The 20461-nt window shown below is 34.7% G+C and overlaps 1 protein-coding gene across 3 annotated transcripts in view; it reads right to left on the bottom strand.

The window, feature by feature from the left end:
* Positions 1–2737: 2737 nt before the first annotated feature.
* The window catches only part of egln2 (egl-9 family hypoxia-inducible factor 2), a 29837-nt gene continuing 12113 nt past the window's right edge, over positions 2738–20461 (bottom strand). For all 3 annotated transcript variants that reach the window (XM_083548326.1, XM_083548327.1, XM_083548328.1), the window contains 4 exons: positions 10444–10563; positions 10091–10227; positions 5805–5872; positions 2738–4490 (listed from right to left, as the gene is read on the bottom strand). In XM_083548326.1, the coding sequence (XP_083404452.1) occupies positions 4438–4490; positions 5805–5872; positions 10091–10227; positions 10444–10563 (378 nt within the window). In that variant the 3' untranslated portion in view covers positions 2738–4437. The remainder of the gene's footprint in view (positions 4491–5804; positions 5873–10090; positions 10228–10443; positions 10564–20461) is intronic.

Below are 20461 nucleotides of genomic sequence, written 5' to 3'. Positions count from 1 at the left end.
AGTTGAAAAAGAAAAAGAAAAAAAAGAGAAGAAAGAAAGAAAGAAAGAAAGAAAGAAAGAAAGAAAGAAAGAAAGAAAGAAAGAAAGAAAGAAAGAAAGAAAGAAAGAAAGAAAGAGGCGATTTTGGTGTATATGTGTTGTTTTCAAAAATAGAGATAGCATAGGAAATGTGTCATTGTTAACCTTCCTATTTATGCATGGTTAAAAAAACATGGATTTTGTAGCCACGTGTGTTTTAGTAAATGTGTGTATGTGAGACTGACTGCAAAGAGAGAAAGAGAGCGAGTGCACGAGCGAACAAACCTCTGAACATGTGTTTTTGTGTGTGTTTTGTGTTTTTTTAGGTGGTTTTTAGTGTGTGGCTTCTTCCTGCCTGCTGCTCTGTACTAAAGCCCTTTGTCTCTGTCAAATTCTTGGCAAACTTTGGCCACCATTCCTGTCCTACCTGATGGTCCTTTAGCATGAGGAGTGCAGGGAGGAAGTCAAGGAGTCATGGGAATTCAGCTAGTGTGTGTGTGAAGTGTGTGAAGGAAAAGAATACACATCTTTGATGTGTAGAGCTGTGTAACTCCCAAGTCTTATTCGACATTGTCACGCCATAGTGCAGGCCAATCACAAAGTACACAATGCATCTTTGGGCTCTACTTTTTTGTGCTTATGCAACCAAAAAAAACATTTCACCCATTTTTGTTATCTTTGTTATAGGCCTGATTGTGCTTATGCATTTTAATATACACTCTGCAGTGTGTCTCATTTTTTTATTTCTTTATTTGCTATATATAAATTACAGTAAAATTCTTTACATATCCCAGGTCACAAAGCAGGATTAGTTATGATACAGAACCACTGCAGAAAATAGGGTTAAGGGTCATTAAAGGTACCTTAAAGGTAAAACAGTGGCAGTTTGTCAGTACTTGGGCTTGAGCCCCCAATCTTCTGAACACCAACCCAGAGCCTTAACCTCTGAATCACCATACTAAACTTTAAGCTCTCCTAACTGATCAAGCTAAGCCCAAAATATAACTATGATCATGTTCACATCACTAGATGTTTTAATTTCATCTTACAATCATTTATTAATGTGGATAATGTGGATGGTGTGGAGGGAAGAAATAAAGTTAAATGACGTGTAAGCACTGTAAAGTGACCACATGGGGTTTATTCCTGTCTTAAGAACAGTATGTGCACTCGTCACTGTCTGCGCTCTCTCTCTCTCTCTCTCTCTCTCTCTCTCTCTCTCTCTCTCTCTCTCTCTCTCTCTCTCGCTCTTAGAGTAACTTCTCTCCAGTCTCTGCACATGCCCTTTCGGTTACTTAACCAACACATAGCTGAAAGAAAAAAAAACAGTCATTATACAAATTCAATTATGATCTATTATTGTTAAGAATGTTATATATGGTCACAAGCTGCTGCTGCTTTGCTGAGGAAGTTTTGTTTATATTCAGACTCCATGTTCACCCAGGGTTTCTCACACATATTCAACATTTTCAAGGGCAACATTGAATAAGATCTCAAATATGGGAAAGTACATCGGGTGAACAGGCATAGCCAACACACAGTGACACTTACACACACTCTCACAGACATAGTCAGCATGATGAAGGACCAGGAAATTTCCACTCACTGTCAGTGCTCAGACCGGATAAGAAAAAACACTTCCTGTTTTTTGACACATTCCAGAAGCCGAACCTCCTGCTGCACGCTACAGCTAAGACAAGCAATGTTTCACTCATCTAGAACTATCGCTACTCTGATTCATCATTCTAAGAGTTACAAAACCTCTCAGTCTATGACTGCTGTAGGGAATTATTTCTCTTATTTCCATCAAGCAAAGCACCTGGTGATTTACAATCTCTGCAGTGCATATTTATGAACTTGATGATCTCTTGAAGCGAATAAAAATTTGAATATAAACTGCTTGAGTGCAGCTCGGTGTGAGCTTCATTGCTCAGTTACCCATCGACTGTCTTGTAGCCATAACAACTGTGTAAAACATTTCCATACATTTACACTGATCAAAGAAAATGTTTACTAAGTCCAATTACTGTTCATTTAAATTATCTTTAATACATAGGATTTGTCATTTTCTTTTCTTTTTTTTTATCAATAATATATGAGAATATGAGAATTTATGCATTTTCTTTCACATTTGTATGAAAAAAAGCTCTTGAAAAACAATCAGTAGGTTGTCTCACAGATAAAAAAAACTCAAATTCCTCTAAGATTTATCTCAAGTTCATCTCTTCTCGGCTATGTCTATCATCTGAAAACACGAGGTAAACAACACTACATTCAAAACAGGCGAACAGATTCGATTCTATTTAAATGTTCCTGGCTCATTTAACCCAGGCCTTTACAGAATAACATTGAATATGATTTATGTAGTTTTTTTTCTACTTGACTTTCTTTAACTGATCACATTTTGAAATAAAATGTCTCATCTGGCTGACTGAGAGATTTTGCTTGTACATCCTGCATCTTAGACTATTATTTATTCCATTTTGTAGTTCTGATTATGACCTTTTTTTGCCCAAAGTCTTGAACAGGCAGTGAAAATGGAACATTCTCAACAATTAAACTGAATTAATGCAAATGAATGTGCACTTCCACAACATACGTGTGAACTCCATTTCCTTATTTACACACACTAATGATTTACAAAAACCCCACCTTTTTAAATGAAATAAAAACTTTTGAAGCATCATACAATGTAAGGCACAAAAGTGTACAAATGTATAAGATCTGACATTTTATTTAAATACTGCAAACTGAGAAAAATTAAGCAAATTCTTCTGCTTTATAGTTTTAAAACTATATATTGCATTACTGATCATTTAACAGCAATTATATTTTAATAGGGCATTATCTACAATAAAGTGCTTGTTAATATCCTCTCTTACCATCTGCCATCATCTGATGAACACAGAAAAGCCCGTTCTCTTTCCCAATAAGATGTGTCTAGTTTTTAATCACTATCCAATTCGCTTTTAAGAGTAATTCACTTTAAAGTCAAAACCAGGGTTATTTTTAACCGAAGTTAAATTTTTTCATTGCTTAATGGCATTCTGGCGTCTTTACAAAAGTCTTCACAATAAAATATACACAACAGGAATGCATTTTAATTTGTACTGATACTGATATTACACATATGCACTGCTGGTGGGGAGATTAAATCTGTCTGATCCTGTGACCCTGTTTTATAGATTACGATGCTAAAATCAAGTCATCAAATCTGTTTCAGTTTGTACTGTAGATTCTCTCACTGAGGCTCCAGTGGCTATGGGGGGGAATCTTTGATTTCCACTGAAAAGGGTCTTTATTATCAGTGTACTATTACATTATGATTAACGTTGACCTGTAATTCCATTGAGTTTGCATTTAGAGAAATAAATCAGTCAACAATTTCCTAGATGTGGTCTGCATTTGTTATTTCTTGATTTGTTTAATAAGAGATTGTCAGCTCCCTATATTTAAAGGGTACTCAGTCAAGTGCATTGCCATGAAAACACAGAGCGCCCTTTTAAAGACATGCTAGAACACTTCACTTTGTCTGTGCTTTCTTACAAGAGAAGGCTGTTTAGTTTAGAAGAAAAAAAAAAACTCAGAATAGGCATAGCCATGAAATCATAGCTAACATTCTCACTATAAAACACATCCGTACACATAAAAATCACAGTCAGTGAACCCTGTTTTGACCCTCCTGCTATACACCCTTAAATATGTTCTGCATTATACACCAGGGTGTATTATACCAAGGAACTGACCAAGCTCGGTACCAGCGGTCATAAGGTCCTCTGTTCGTCCAAAACGTCTGGAGTGCAAAGTTCCGCTGTTTTGTTAGGGTATCGGAGGGTGGGTGCAGATCACTGGGGGGGAGAACACTGCTCAAGGTGACCGCTGCTTAACTCCAGCTTATGATTTGGTCTGGATCGAATCGGCCAGTGGCTCATCACTTCCTCTTCTCCTTCCAACAGGTTTAAGCTAGACTACTAAAATGGGTATCTTCTCCAAGAGGAAGTGCTAATTCATATAAGAGCAAAAAAAAATCTGATTTATTACTATACAAAAAAATTGTACTTACAGGTAAGGGCAAAAGTACAGTAGTGATCATTTTGTAATACATTTTGGCAATTTTATTCATATAATATTCTCAAGTTTGAGCTTATCAGTAGTTCCCAAGCTGAATCTGACTGACAGAGTCAGTGCTCCTCCATCAATCCTCTGCATGTAACTCTTCTACCTCCAACAGCCATGACTTCTCAATGAAGTCTATCTGACTGATCAGTCCCAGGCCAACAGGAGTAGGGATATTTAGATGTTTTCTGCATTTTCTTTATGCTTGTCCTGCTCCTTCCCATGAAAATAGTTGTTCAGATAGCAGCATGGCTAGGCACATACATGGAAGGACACAATGGGATGCCTGAGCTGGTGAGGACTTTATTTATTATCCACTTGACTGACCGGCACTTCAACCCCCTTCTGTCCATTAGCTGTGAAGGGAAGAGACATTAATCTAGTTAGCAGAGCATAAAAGAAACTATTACATTCTATCAGGAGAACTTTCTAGCAGAAGTAAATAGTTCCTGTGCATTTCTGAATAGGATCTACACAATTCCTGGATGAGTTTCTGCTTAGAATTTTCACCATAATACAGATACCAGATACATTATGTAAAATTATGTAAATAAAATCAATAAATATTGTTAATATATTAATATTTATATGAAACTACTGTTTATATGAAGCTTTACAATATAAGAAGCAGCCTGTGTAATAGATACTTCAACAAAGGGCAAATATGCTGCAATACAGTTAACATGGCAAAAACCTCTCATTAATTATTGCTTTGCTATATTTTTATATTGAATACATTTTATAAACTGCTTACTGAATAAACACGGGTCTATTTTAAAGTTTTAAATACATTTAGTTGTTCGTGATGTATGATTAGTCAGCAAAAGCAAGTGTTGCTCTTCAGAGAAGAACCTAATATGCAGGAAACAAACAAACTTCTAGAACTAATACAAGATACTAAGATCACACAATGTTTGTTCCCAATCTTAAAATTGTCCAATTCACTAAACATCTGACTGCTGTAGTCTCAAATTCCTGTCAAGGTTGATAAGTGTGAAATCTGATGTAATATTCTGTTATTCCAACTAATTCTTCTTAAGGCTCAACATGCTGGTCATTCAGACATGCTTTTATGCTTATTACCATGTTTGCAAAGAGTCACGATTTGATTTAGTGCAGCCTGCTTATCAGTTCAAACCAGTCTGTCCTTTCTGCCCTGATGTATATAATCAACAAAGTTTTTTCACATGCAGAACTAAGGCTAACTGTAGGTTTTTTTCACACCATTGTATGTAAACTCTATAGACTCAGAAAAATCCCATATCAAACCAAGCCTTGAGGCACCAACAACCATGCCACAGGTAAAGTCAGAGAGATCACAATTAAAGTTCCTGAAAAAGTGGACCTGCGTCGATAAACTCAACAACACTGCAATGCTTTAAAGTGTTTGGAGTAAAAACATACCACAATGTCATTTCTTTGGGTCATTCCAAAAAACTATTCTTCACTGACCTTGGCGCTAACATAATTTAGAAACGAATATAAAGGGTTGCATGGTGGTGTTTTCCAATTATGACATAAAATGCTATATATATATATATATATATATATATATATATATATATATATATATATATATATATATATATATATATATATATAAAATAAAATAAAAAAAACACAGACTTTTAGTTTTATTTATTTTAACAGTCATGAATTTTAAAACTCACCTAGTCTGTACTTTTCCTTAGCTTTGGCTCGCTCTTTGGCGTCAAAGTACCAAACTGTGATGGCGTATCTGTGGCAAAAACAAACAATTGAGATGAGTCTAGGGCTGTAACAATTCCTCAGGTAACTCAAGTAATTCTATTACAAAAATTAATTGAAGCAAATTTTGCCTCAATGCTTCATTTAGTCCATTGAGCTACACATGGAGCACTGCGTTTCCCACGGACCATTATTACTCACGCACCACCCGCTAAACTCTGTAGCACTCTGGACAGGGAACACAAAAAATGCTGCAAAATGAAAAATGGAGGAACGGGGAGAAAACAAGAGAGAAGATTTATACAGAAGTCCATTTCATACAATTTTGCCTAATTCCGAGTTTTTTTTCTCGCCATTCTGACTTTTTTAGCCAATCGGGAAGATGCACCTTCTCTGTAGTGCCAGAAAACTTTACACATTGAACATTGAATAGGGTACAATCAATAGAATCGCATGGAATCAAACTAAGCCTCTGATCCCTAAAGGGAACTCTAACTAACAATCAGCTCTAGAGGAGACGGAACTGAGATGAACTAAGACTGATGATGGTTACTGGTGGATGCACCAAAAATGTTGGATGTTTACCATGAATGAAGTCAGTATTACGGAAAAAAAAAAAAAAAAGTTGGAATTAGGGAAAAAAAAAATTGGGAGGAAATGGGCTTCTATAGGATTTAGGCCAAAGAAAGGGAAAGAAAGTTTCCAATGTTTGGGATCTAGTTGGGAACCAAAACATTAGGAAAACACCATAAAGGTGCAGTAGTCTGAAATGAATTTTTTTTTTTATGATTTTTTTTTTTTTTATGTATAATTTTGTATTTACATTTTGATGTAATATGCCAATTAAATGCACTAAATGGGTTTAGTTTTCACAGATATTCTTGTATGCAATTTTAGCAATAAAAATTTACATTTTTCTAAAAAGGAAACAAGTAACTTGTTTATTTTAGGAGACCCATCTTATTTTCTCTTGTATATTTAGTACTGCTCTATAATAAAGAAAAACTACTTTTATCCGACATATACTAGATGACTAAAATAATCAATAGCAACAGCTCTAGATGAGTCCTGCAATTAAATATGACTACTTGCCAATGAGTAAATGTACATTAAAATATTTTTGCTAATGCTATATAATACTACAAACTTTTCAAAATAAACTTGTACCACAGAGAATAAATGAAGTTTGAAAACCTGGCTTTTATTCAACATTGTAATAATTACACTGCTTTTCTATAGAGATTTCTGCATGGGATATGGGATACTGGGTGTAAACAAGACTGCTTGTGCAGTAAAGAGCTCAATCTGATAATGGTAAAGAGCAGTTTAAAGCAAAGGCTAGATACATATGGAGAGCTACACTGTGACTTAGACTAATTTGTTTATTCCACTCTCTCGTTTGCTGTTGCATGAACTCTACTGTTCACTCAGGAAAAGCGTACTTCCTGTGCCCTGCTTTACCCCCCAGCTGTCACTGTTACAAATGCACGAGACACCTATATTACTTTCAGCCCCCTCCCTACAGTGGTGATGTCTTAAATATAAAAACCTACAGAATTTTACACCACTAAATAAAATAATATATACAGTGGGTACGGAAAGTATTCAGACCCCCTTAAATTTTTCACTCTTTGTTATACTGCAGCCATTTGCTAAAATCATTTATGTTCATTTCTTTTCCTCATGAATGTACACATAGCACCCCATACTGACAGAAAAACACAGAATTGTTGACCTTTTTGCAGATTTATTAAAAAAGAAAAACTGAAATATCACATGGTCCTAAGTATTCAGACCCTTTGCTGTGACACTCATATATTTAACTCAGGTGCTCTCCATTTCTTCTGATCATCCTTGAGATGGTTCTACACCTTCATTTGAGTCCAGAAATTTTTGATTATACTGATTGGACTTGATTAGGAAAGCCACACACCTGTTTATATAAGACCTTCCAGATCACAATGCATGTCAGAGCCAATGAGAATCATTAAGGTCAAAGGAACTGCCTGAAGAGCTCAGAGACAGAATTGTGGCAAGGCACAGATCTGGCCAAGGTTCCAAAAAAATTTTTGCTGCACTTAAGGTTCCTAAGAGCACAGTGGCCTCCATAATCCTCAAATGGAAGACGTTTGGGACGACCAGAACAATTCCTAGAGCTGGCCGACCGGCCAAACTGAGCTATCGGGGGAGAAGAGCCTTGGTAAGAGAGGTAAAGAAGAACCCAAAGATCACTGTGGCTGAGCTCCAGAGATGCAGTCGGGAGATGGGAGAAAGTTGTATAAAGTCAACCATCACTGCAGCCCTTCACCAGTGGGGCTTTATAGCAGAGTGGCCCGACGGAAGCCTCTCCTCAGTGCAGGACACATGAAAACCCGCATGGAGTTCTCCAAGATGGTGAGAAATAAGATTCTCTGGTCTGATGAGACCAAGATAGAACTTTTTGGCCTTAATTCTAAGCGGTATGTGTGGAGAAAACCAGGCACTGCTCATCACCTGTCCAGTACAGTCTCAACAATGAAGCATGGTGGTGGCAGCATCATGCTGTGGGGGTGTTTTTCACCTGCAGGGACAGGACGACTGGTTGCAATCAAGGGAAAGATGAATGCGGCCAAGCACAGGGATATCCTGGACAAAAACCTTCTACACAGTGCTTTGGACCTCAGACTGGGCTGAAGGTTTACCTTCCAACAAGACAATGACCCTAAGCACACAGCTAAAATAACGATGGAGTGGCTTCACAACAACTCTGTGACTGTTCTTGAATGGCCCAGCCAGAGCAATGACTTAAACCCAATTGAGCATCTCTGGAGAGACCTAAAAATAGCTGTCCACCAACGTTTACCGTCCAACCTGACAGAACTGGAGAGGATCTGCAAGGAGGAATGGCAGAGGATCCCTGAATCCAGGTGTGAAAAACTTGTTGCATCCTTCCCAAAAAGACTCCTGGCTGTATTAGATCAAAAGGGGGCTTCTACTAAATACTGAGCAAAGGGTTTGAATACTTAGGACCATGTGATATTTTAGTTTTTCTTTTTTAATAAATCTGCAACAGTGTCAACAATTCTGTGTTTTTCTGTCAATATAGGGTGCTATGTGTACATTAATGAGGAAAAGAAATGAACCTAAATGATTTTAGCAAATGGCTGCAAGATAAAAAAGAGTGAAAAATTTAAGGGGGTCTGAATACTTTCCGTACCCACTGTATATCATATATATTAAATAGAAACTACAGAAACAATGTCTTCTGAATATAAAATTAAACAATTAAATGTAATTGATCTACAATCATTTTGTCCATGTGCAAAGCATAGTGCAATTCTCTCAAAACAGGCTCCACACTAGCACTTTAGATCTTAAACTAGAAATTACTTTTAAAACCGAAAAATAAACTATTTAGTCAAACTATGCAGTTGTGCAACATAATGTACTTGTGCTAATTTCAAATTATTATCTCAACTAAACATAAACTAAACATGTCCCTGGGTTAATGCTCGCTTAGCAAATATCAGCAAAAGACTCTATTTCAGTTTCTAGCAAAGTTCACCAATAAGTTAGAAAATGTCTATTTGTCAATTTGTCAATGTCAAGTTTTACCTTTTGAAACCAATACAAACACTACAGAGTTACGTAACACTTGGCTAACTATTATACTGTGTAAACCAATAGCTTAGATTGCTATCACACTAGATCACATTATACTAACTATTACATAATTTACTTCAGTGGCCCAGATCACTATCCAGCTAGCTAACTTCAAAACAAACTCAACTATTTAAAAAAAAAAAACAGAAGACAAAATATAAACTCACACTTGTTCCTAAAATAACACTGATTCTCCCAGACACTGCTGTATTTACACTTCTACTGTAGGTCATGCATGAAACCAAAACAAAGAGTGTTTTCCGTTTCAGTGAAAACCAAACAAACTTTTTTTCAACTGAAAAAATGCTTTTAGAGAAGGACCAGCTTCATCTTTTTAAAATGTCATTTCTTTTTTGTTTTTCTGGAAGAGTTGACATCCTAGTGTGAAGATTTGCGTGTGCGTGAATTAGCATGCCATGCTTGGCTAGGTAAGAGGTTACGAAGGACTTGTGTCGAGAGGAAGCGTGTGCGTGAGAGCAACAAAACTCTCAGCCGGTCACAGATTACAAGGAAGTCAAAGACGTAAGATTGTGTGTGAGATGTCAAACAGCCCCGATGGTGCTCCCTTTTGACAACACTACCGCATGTTCACAACAGCTAAGCTCACCGAGTAGAGTAGGCCGGTTTCACTTCATGGGGGTTTCGTCTGTCTGACCAGAAAATTAGCAGGCGGTCAAAGAAGGGCTCAATGTTAGCGACAACGTTTCGGCCCTCTGGGTAAATCTGCAATAATCCACCATGGACCTGAACACACAGGCACACGACAAACACACAAACAGATCACACATGCTGATAAGACCCAGAAATCACCAGAGGATTAAAATCAACTTTATAAAACGTGCACTGGTTTATTTGTTGTATATGGATAAAATATTCTCTGATGTTTTTTGTTGTTGTTCAGTAAAACAAACAGGTTTGAGATGAGCAGATAAAAGAAGACAGCGTAATATCATACTGCACCTTCACATCCCAGTTCTTATTCAGATAGTAGATACAGGTAATGCAGCGCCCATCTCCGTTTGGATTATCAACGTGACGCACATATTTCGTGCCGTTGCCAGGGTAACACGCCACCATAGCCTGAGAAGGGAAGCGGAAAGGTCATTCTGAGTAACAGTTGCAGAATACTGTGGGTGAACAAAACACCAACTAAACCTTATTACAATCAAATCTTTTCAGATCCTAAATCATAGTCTTTGGCTGTAAACTGATCTGTATACTGTGCATATACCTACATGTATAGGCATATATAAAAAAAAAACAGGCTTGGATGTGGTCCAGTTCTAAATCATTAAACTTTGCATAATGTAAATGTCTGAACAAAAAGGTTTAAAAAAAAAAAAAAAAGCATTAAACCATTTTAGATTCTATTATTCTCTCTTGAAGAATACTTCATTTAAAAACTAACATTTTTTATAAAAAAAAAAAAAATAACATAAGCTGCATATCGAATTAATCAGATGCCAATTAATTACTCAAATGCAGTTATTTGCCTCCAAGATTATAGTTGTGCATACAGTACATTGTTAAACATTTATGAGCAGAACTGCTGTAAGATATTTTTTTTCACATTCCTTCAAAAGCATGCATCCAAATGTCAGTTTTTGGAGTGCATTTGACTATTAGAGCTTCAGCAGATAAAGTCAAGTCAAGTCACTAGGCTTTTATTGTCATTTCTACTATACACAGTACACAGTAAAAATGAGACAACGTTCCTCCAGAACCCTGGTGCTACACTAAACAACATAGAGCTACAACACACAACATAAAACTACATAAAGGTCATTGAGTGCAAATTGTGCAGACAATAAACAGTACAGACAGACAACACAAGACAGTGTGGGACAATACACAAAACACAAGATAGCACCAACCAGTAAACCTACTGTATACTCTGAATATACAATACTGTGCAAAGAGGACTATAAGGACTATGTGGCATATGGCATAAACCATCATGTTTTGAATTCAGCAAAAAAAAACAATCTGGAGGCAATACCTGAAGAAACCCTCTATCAAAAATGTTCCCCACACACATTTTAGATGTAATTAGGCAATCATGTAAAAAAGAAAAAAAAAAAGCTCACCAGTTTAAAAAAACGACAATATATACATTTATATATATATTTATTAGGGTTGCCAAAATTAATGTTTATGCAAATCAATTTTAACTAAAATAATTTCATTAACGCGCGACTAATGCAGCACGCTTTCTTTTTGATAATATTTAATACAAATATTAAAAAAAAATATATAAAAGAGGCGAAATTAAAAGGCAACACATTTATTCACGTCCTTTCTTTACTCCGATATAAAAAAAATAATGAATTCCACTTTAATTATTTTTAATCACTAAACATTGCCTTCCCAAACCATTCAGCATTGACCTCTCCTCAGCATTGCTTACCATGAACTGAGGGAAAGCAACAGGAACACACATAATTGTTAAATGAGCCAGGTTCTATATTTAACAATTAAAACAACCACGAAAAAAAATTTACATATTACTAAAGAAACATGACATCTCAAAAAGAAATTAATACTTTAATTTAATAAATAATTTTTTTTATTTCAATTGATAGAATTAAAAGAATTAATTTCCAGAGTGTAAAACAATGTAATAAATATGAAATAGTTAATAACAATGAGAGATTTTAAGTGAAATTAATTAATTTAAGGTACATTTAGAACAGATTAAAATGTGGGATTATGTTGCGATTAATCACAAGTTAACTCATGACAATCATGGCATTAATTAATTGTGATTATATACTTTAAATGACTGACATCCCTAATATATATATATATATATATATATATATATATATATATATATATATATATATATATATATATATATATATATATATATATATATATATACACATACATACATACACACACACACACACACACACACACACACACACCACTAATCAAAAATAATCAACAATAATCGATAAAGAAATTCGTCATCAACAGATGACATTATCGATTAGCTGGGCTGCTCGAGTTACGGGTTAGCGTGACGGCAAGACAACACATCCATTTGCGAAATGGCGGAAAGTACACGTCAACCAGCAGCAGGAAAAAGTCATCCAAGGCATGGGAGCATTTTATATTAAATGCTTGTGTGGCATGAAAGTACCACAGTGACGCACAACAACATGAAAAAAAACACACTGGTGCCACGGATAAAGGCGAAACATCAGCACAGTAACTAAAAACCTGTATAATTCTCATCATGTGAAAATAGTATAATTAAATGAAGTGCTATTGTATAAACAATTTGTTTGCTAACTTCAGGACAGTCGCACTGGATCTGTTCTGCTGTGACTCACGAGCATCAGGTTGCACAATCAGCTCGCTCGCAACATTATGATGGTTTAATTTACAACAGTGCACCACATCTAAAAGCAGCTAATAAGCAGTAGATTATTACATTTTTAGTCACTGTTGTGTTTTTTCATCGAATGCGTATGCATTTTTTTATTAAGCATTATGCATTGACTTTTTATTAAGTCTGTTAGCTTGCTGCGATTCTGTGTTTCATTCTCTTTTTATAGCATTAACAGCAGTAACTTATCTGTTATTATATGTTATTTACTGTGGCTTTACTACATTCAAATGCTTGTTTTCAATGTTTGTATATTTAATTTATAAATATATCATATAAATATTATACAAATTCTAATTAATTATATATTATAAATGTGTGCATTTTTGAAATTGTCAAAAAAATGTATTATATTTTATATAGATTTTTTTTAAGCATGGTTACCAACTTTTCATCTGCAAAATACAATACAATTGTAGATTTACACAAATTGCTTTACCTTGCATACTCAAATGCTGTTTTTATTTTTATTTATTTTTTAACAGAAGAAAACAACTCAGCATGAATTAGTTTTATATACTTATAATAAGCAAAACATCAAAAAAAAATTTATATTTTTTAAATTATTCAAAAAGTAAAAAGCACCCAATTGATAGATTATCAAAATGATCGTTAGTTGCGCCCCTAATTGTACAGCACATGCAGTCTGTGCAGTCTATACAGTATAATGACATCTGTATAAAAGTATCCGTGTTGTCTACTTACTTTGGTTAAATACATTATTTAACCGAATAATGTTTAACTGACATTTCAAACCTGTGCTAATTCCATACTGAGCCTTTGAGGAAAAACGCCCTGTTTCTCCAGTTTAATGTCTCCATGTCAAAAGAATGAATAGTTTGTATCGTACCTGCTTCATTGCACGTGTGCATGAGTGCTGAACTAACAACGCCTTAAACAATGTTTCTCCTGCTCCAGATGTCCTGCTTTTTTTGCCAGTGGAAGCACTTAACAGACCCTTTCAGCCTTTAATTTTTATTTTAAATAAACATTTAAATAAACAGAAATTTTATGCAAAAAATCCTATACTATTTTAACTGTTTTACCACTTATCCATGAAAGAGCCATGATTTCTTTGTACTGTTAAATCAGTTTAGAGGACAAACCTCGGTGCTAGCACTGGCGAAGTTAGAGCAGCAAAGGTTTCCGTCTGCATACATTCCATACGAATACTCATTAGCTCAGGAAGTGACATTGCTATTGCTAGTACATATCCTGTTGGCAGTAAATAGCATTCAAGTAGTACTTTGATTGAAAGCCAGGACATTGAATTTATCATGTTCTTTTGAATTTTCCCTCAGGTCACTGACAAGGCAATTAAGTCTTCCATTACATATAATTCCACAGCCACAAGAACTGCAGCAATATTACCACAAACCTTGATCTAGAACCAGAGGCCAATGCAAACTGCGATTTTATATAGAACAATTATTGTTGTGTCAGAAAAATAATCCACTAACTTGCAACCTACTAATGATCAAACTCTACTTATATTAAAGGTTTAAAATATTGTATTAATATGTGTCACAAGCACACACACATTTCCCTTTAGTGTGACTTGCATGTGTACATCATAAATCAATGTATACTATAGGGATACTTATTTTTGAACATCCCATTCCCCATTTAGTCCAAATTTCACCATTAAGGGAAGATTCTGAACTGAGATTTGTGCTTATTCAACCACAAGCTTGTTAGTAAAGTCATCTACTGATGTAGGGCGAGGACACCTGATGTACAGTCAGTGTTCCAATTCATTCCAAAGGTGTTCCCACATCCCAAATGGGGTCGAGGTCAGAGCTCTATAGCAGGCCACTGAAGATCTTCCACTTCAACCCATATAAACTTCATACCTCCTACTCTGTGGTAAAAGATTGGGAAAGAACCAAATATGGTTGGAGAAGTCAGGTGTCCTAATAATTTTGTCCATAGAGTGTATACACAAACATGCAAAGACACAAGGATGTGTACCAAATAACAAAAATGTTACTTTTGTAGAAAGATTTCATTATAAAAGTCTTCATTATAAATTTTTATAAGAAATTAGTGAAAGTCAATTGATAATGACTTCAAATTGAAAGTCAACTGATAATGACTGTCTTCATCTCTCTTCACAAATTTAAGGTTGTTTTTGCCAAGTTACTAAAACATTTAAAACTTTAAATAGACCACTTTTATGCTGCTAGCCCTTTATCACATGTAAATTTGGTAAATCTGATGGCCTCTAAATAGCGTGGTTCACTCTTAGGTAAGAGACACGTCATCTGTAAACTGAGCCATCAGCGTTCCTGAGGTTGTTGGCTGATTCTGTGATAGCGTCAGAGCTTTATCACGCCCCAGAGAAAACACATCATTCCTTCCCCACCCAAACAAGCTCATGCTGTTTTTTTTATTTTAGCTTTGATCACACATCCCCTCTCCATGTGTTGCACAAAACCATCTGTTATTCTCTATGTGTACAAAATTAATTTAGCAGTATGCCATTTTTATCCTTGTAGCATCAACCCCAAACAAAAAAGTGTAAATACACAGTGAAAAAATTCTCTTTATTTTAAAATAAACTGATTTGTTAGTAGCATTTGGAGCAGGATATGCATCTGATCACTTACAGAGGCAATAACAGAAGAAATCTACGTCAAACAAAAGGCTAACAAACACTCATTAGTTACCAAGTGGATTAAGGATGAGGGTCATGTTGTTGTAACCAGATATCAGAGATGACTAACACATAGTGGTAATCCTTGATATACAAGAATAGCATTTATTTTTGTAGGGAAAACAAACAGCTCAAGATTTCAAACAGCTCACAAAATTGGCTACCAGTTACCCAAATAATATTTACATATTACACATAATTGCTCAGCAAAGTAACCGCAATTTTTATAAAACACCAGAACTGTTCATCTATTGACTAGCATATAAGACAAATATATTAATTTAGGATTAATTCCTTTCTAAATATCTTATGAAGTGACTGCATATGAAAAAAAACAAAAACACAAATAGGCTATTTGGTAAATCCATTTATTTATGATTCGCTTACTTATTAATTAGAAGTAAATGATTATAAAAACACACAAAATAATACAAAAAATCTGCTCTGAACAGATTGTCGACTTCAGTGTTTCAACCAAATAAGCCTATGTGTTTTATGTTCAGAGGAAGCAGTGAATTTTAGCATGAAAGAGGTGGATGGGATTAGTGCTTATAGAAAAGGAGCTAGAAAACTGGCCTGATCCACAAGAAGCTTTCAAATAGACACAATATAATCATTGGGTATGAATAACGATTTCTTATTTTGTGTAACAGGTGACAGGAGCACTAAAAAGAACACTAATGAATCGAATGATAAAGAAGCAGACCTCTTTATTAAGTGGCTTCATAAACATACAGCAACATGCAGAATCACTCACAGTAATAAAGGGAAAACACAACACAGTTGGGCTAAACTCAAAATGGCAAATTATTAACACTTAAAAGATTGTAACAAAAAACTATTGGTCAGGAAATTAGCAAGAATGAAACAAATGCACTCGTAAGACGTCCTGTCCCCATTTACTTTTGCTGCATAGAACTCTGGAGAAAATGCTAAAAACAATTAACTTTTATAGTCTACTTTTACACAAAAGGTCAAATAATGTTTGATGTATAATTGACACAAATTTCTTTTCACAACCCAACTATTTGTAGCTCAACAAAACTGAATGGAACGTCGACTTTTTTCTATAAAAAAAAAAAAAAAAGTTGTGTACATGTTTACCTACAGCTACCCATACTTTACTTACTTTACGAATGTTTCATTCTTGCTAATTTTATGACCAATGATTAAGACTTTTAAAAGTTTAATAATTTACCATTTCTGCCGCAGAGTTTATTATATAGGTCTGCTACTAACAATATGATCAAGAACAACACTGTTAATAACCAAAATAATAGCTCAAGTACTTAAATTGTCAGAAAAAGGGTTAGGTATTGTTAGAATAAAGCCTGTAGTCTCTTAATAGGAGAATCATTGTATCATCTCTACCAATTCTCTATTGACCCTCCATGTTGTTCACAGTCCTTTTTCCCCTCTCGTCGTTCCTTCCTGTTCTTGTTCTTTGTTTGGGTAATTAGTTTCACCTGTTGCTTGTTGCTCTTGTCTCGTTCATCTTTTTTTAACCCTCTGTGTACTAATCTGGGAAGATCATGTGATACACAAATTCTAATTTGGTGCTTTGTTCATTGACATTTTTGTGTTTCAGTGGTGTTTGTGTTTGGCCTGCCCGTCTGGACTCTGATTATAGATGTGCTTGCTGTGTGCCTGTGTTTTGACCTCTGTCTGGGGTACAGATTACAAGTACTGGATTAGCACAAATGGAGTACATGCTTTTGTCTGCAGCTCTTTGCTACAAATGAGGCAGGTTGTCCCATGATAACAGGAGGACTCAGTTTAATTACTCCAATCAACATGAGAGCAAGGCACAGCAGTTTCAGCTTTCGCTGCAAGCTTAAACACAACAAGCTAAAGATCATCAACAAAGGCACTTGCCAGACTGAAGAAATAAAAAATGGTGATGAATGGGGTCTGAAAATAAGAAACATTTTATGTTTATTCCTCTAGTACAGTTAAAGAAAACTTTTAAAAAAAACAAGCAAAAGGTACCCTGATGCTATTCTTGTGGCTAAAACACCTTACTCACACTATATATATTTTAATAGGTATAAATACTTAAAATCTGAGATGCCAAAAATCTGACACCCAGTATCAGGTCGATTACAAGAGCAAAAAGAATATGGCCGATCAGATATCTGATACTGGAAATGTTTACTCAGAGACTTAACGTTTTTTTTTAAGTATGAATATGATCAATTCTATCACATTCACATTAATAATTTTTGTGTAAAAGAGTACAATTTCTTTTTAAACCTAATTTTTTTAATAATAATATTTATTATTGGCTGTAACTCAAACCACAACAGAATCTGCTCTCATTTCTTTATCTTTTACACTTTTGCTTAACACAAGATGTTATTCAAGATGGTCGACAGATTTAAAAAGGCCAATGTTGAGCAAACAGAATCTTAAATCATTAGAATTTTCTTTTGTAATAAAATATTATTCAAATACAGTTCCTGTACGTCTCACCGATACATTGAAACAGATACAATTCCACTTTGTATTAACTACTGTGTAGCAATACCTATAAATAAAAATACAGAAATCAACAGAAATCAAAGTTTTACACTGTGAGATACCTAAAGATTTCCACACTAACAAATTACGTTGGCGTTGTGTACACACGATCATTTATGCAATTATACAAGCCTGTAAGGATGCGTTATCTGAGAAGTACATTCTAAAGGTGTGTACAAATATATATAAAATAACAACTGAAAATAATCAGAATAAAATGGGTCTGAAACCTGCAGATATTTACTTTTTTGCTTGTAACACAAAATCATCAGCACGGCATTGGAATCTGATGCACAACTAACTGAAGTATAAAAGCACTTTTCTCTCCGAAATTGTACAACGAGAATAACCCTGACTGCACACATTTTGCGCTTTGATAAGAACAGAACAGTGAGTAAGAAGGACATGGGAAGATAAGACAGTACAAATACAGGGACAGGGGTGCAGCTCGGGGCACTCTAACGGCCCTGTACTCTCGGAGCATTTAGAACAGTCAACAATGAAACGTGAATCAATGACCCTGTGAGTCACAGGGATTGTTAAAGGCTAATTATGATCTCAAATGATTGGTGCATTGCATGAGTCACCATGTGTATTTTGTAATAAAAAGTCATGCTTCATCTCGAGTCATCTTGTTTAAATTATAATACTTGTGTCATGTATGCTATTGGAGTCATGTGTTGGATCATTTCGTCTCAAAAACAATAATAGAGAAATCTTTGAAAATGCTTTCTGTTTTGAATAAAATTGCTTCTTCTACAGTACTTTTTTTTGTTGTAAGCTATGATCCAAATAAACTGTCAAACTTATTCAATTTGCAAGGTAATGGTTTATACACATTTTTTCTTAACTGACTGTATTTCAAGTTATTTATATAAACAAACCATAGGGTTAAGCATTAATGCCATGAAGTACAAACATTTAAAAAAACCCATTTGAATAAATAAAAGTATTTATTGATATAAATAAATAAAATATTTATCAATAAATAAATATTAATACAAATTGATGGTTTTTAAATAAAATAAATAAATAAAGTAAATATTTTAAGCAGTATTAAGCAGTGTTAAAAAAAAAAAAAAAAAAAAAAAAAAAAAAAACATCGTTGGGAGACAACTCCACAATATGCAACCTGAACGAATTTCTTAAAGAACATAGGAGTGTGTTAACTGAGCCTGAGAAGTGCATTTTAATATTTGCACCTGGAAAACCAGTGTTTAATAAATCCAAACTATTTTTAGGAACGAGCTGAAATTACATTTTTGCTCATTTACATTAAATGTGCATAATAGTACTTACGGTTTATTAATGCTAATAATCAAATGTTAATTAATGCAGTAAATTATTTAAGGAAGCCTTACAATATTATGTATATATATATATATATATATATATATATATATATATATATATATATATATATATATAGATATAGATATAGATATAGATATATAGATATATAGATATATAGATATCTTTATATTCTCATTAATGTTAAAATTTATAGTGTTGGTTTTAAAATCTGATGGGCTGAGCCACTTTTGAGCTGTATATAAGCCTGTGAGCGCATGCTGATATCTGTTATATAGTGCTGATATAACAATTACACTCATGCAATGATTGTGTCCATAGAACAGCCACCAAATCTTACTGTTAACAGACTACAGCATTGTAAATGAGTATATAGAAAATATCAATAATAAATTAAATTATAAATGTATTCAACACTATCTTTTCCAAATAACAAATTTTAATACAGTGTACAATGTGCAATATATCTCTGACAGAGAGTCTGTGTGAAATTTGGGAAAAATATTTAACATTTTCCACCCCAGCTTGCTCTGTAACCTCAAAGGCAGTTTCAACATTCCCTTCAATTTTTCTTTTTTTACACAACAATGCATCTTAGTAATTGGTTATGAGCTCACATATGATAGCTTGGTGTGGTTGTGGCTGTCAGAAGAGGAATCCCAGTGACTCACTGTGCCCAAGCCACCATAAAAATCGCACAGCCGCCCTGTTTTTCCAATCCAAACATCACAGAACTGACTCCCTCTTATTTCTCATTTCTTTAGTCATTGCCTCCTACTTAATGCTGAAACCAGAGTTTCACTTGAAAAATCACTGCAAGATTAATTAGTGTTAATTTGTTCATAGCTGGCAGTGTGAAATGTGACATTATTGCCAGTGTGCAGTGCTCAGCAAAGGGGGGGGGGGAATCATTCAGGCGGTGTTTATTTTAAACACAAACTCGCTTTGTGTCTCTCTCTCTCCAAAGCATCCACCCATCTTATTTCAATGCATAGTTTTACAAATGCATAGACCGGAGGTGGGGGGAATGGGGTAATTTAATAGTGTCTTTGTGCTAAAGGTTTGGCGTAGGCAGAAGGTGGGACATGACTTGA

The sequence above is a fragment of the Silurus aristotelis genome, assembly GCF_946808225.1.
Source record: "Silurus aristotelis genome assembly, chromosome: 8".
NCBI classification, from domain to species: domain Eukaryota; kingdom Metazoa; phylum Chordata; class Actinopteri; order Siluriformes; family Siluridae; genus Silurus; species Silurus aristotelis.
Note: the sequence above shows the minus strand (reverse complement) of the source record. Positions and strands in the feature narration are given on the sequence as shown.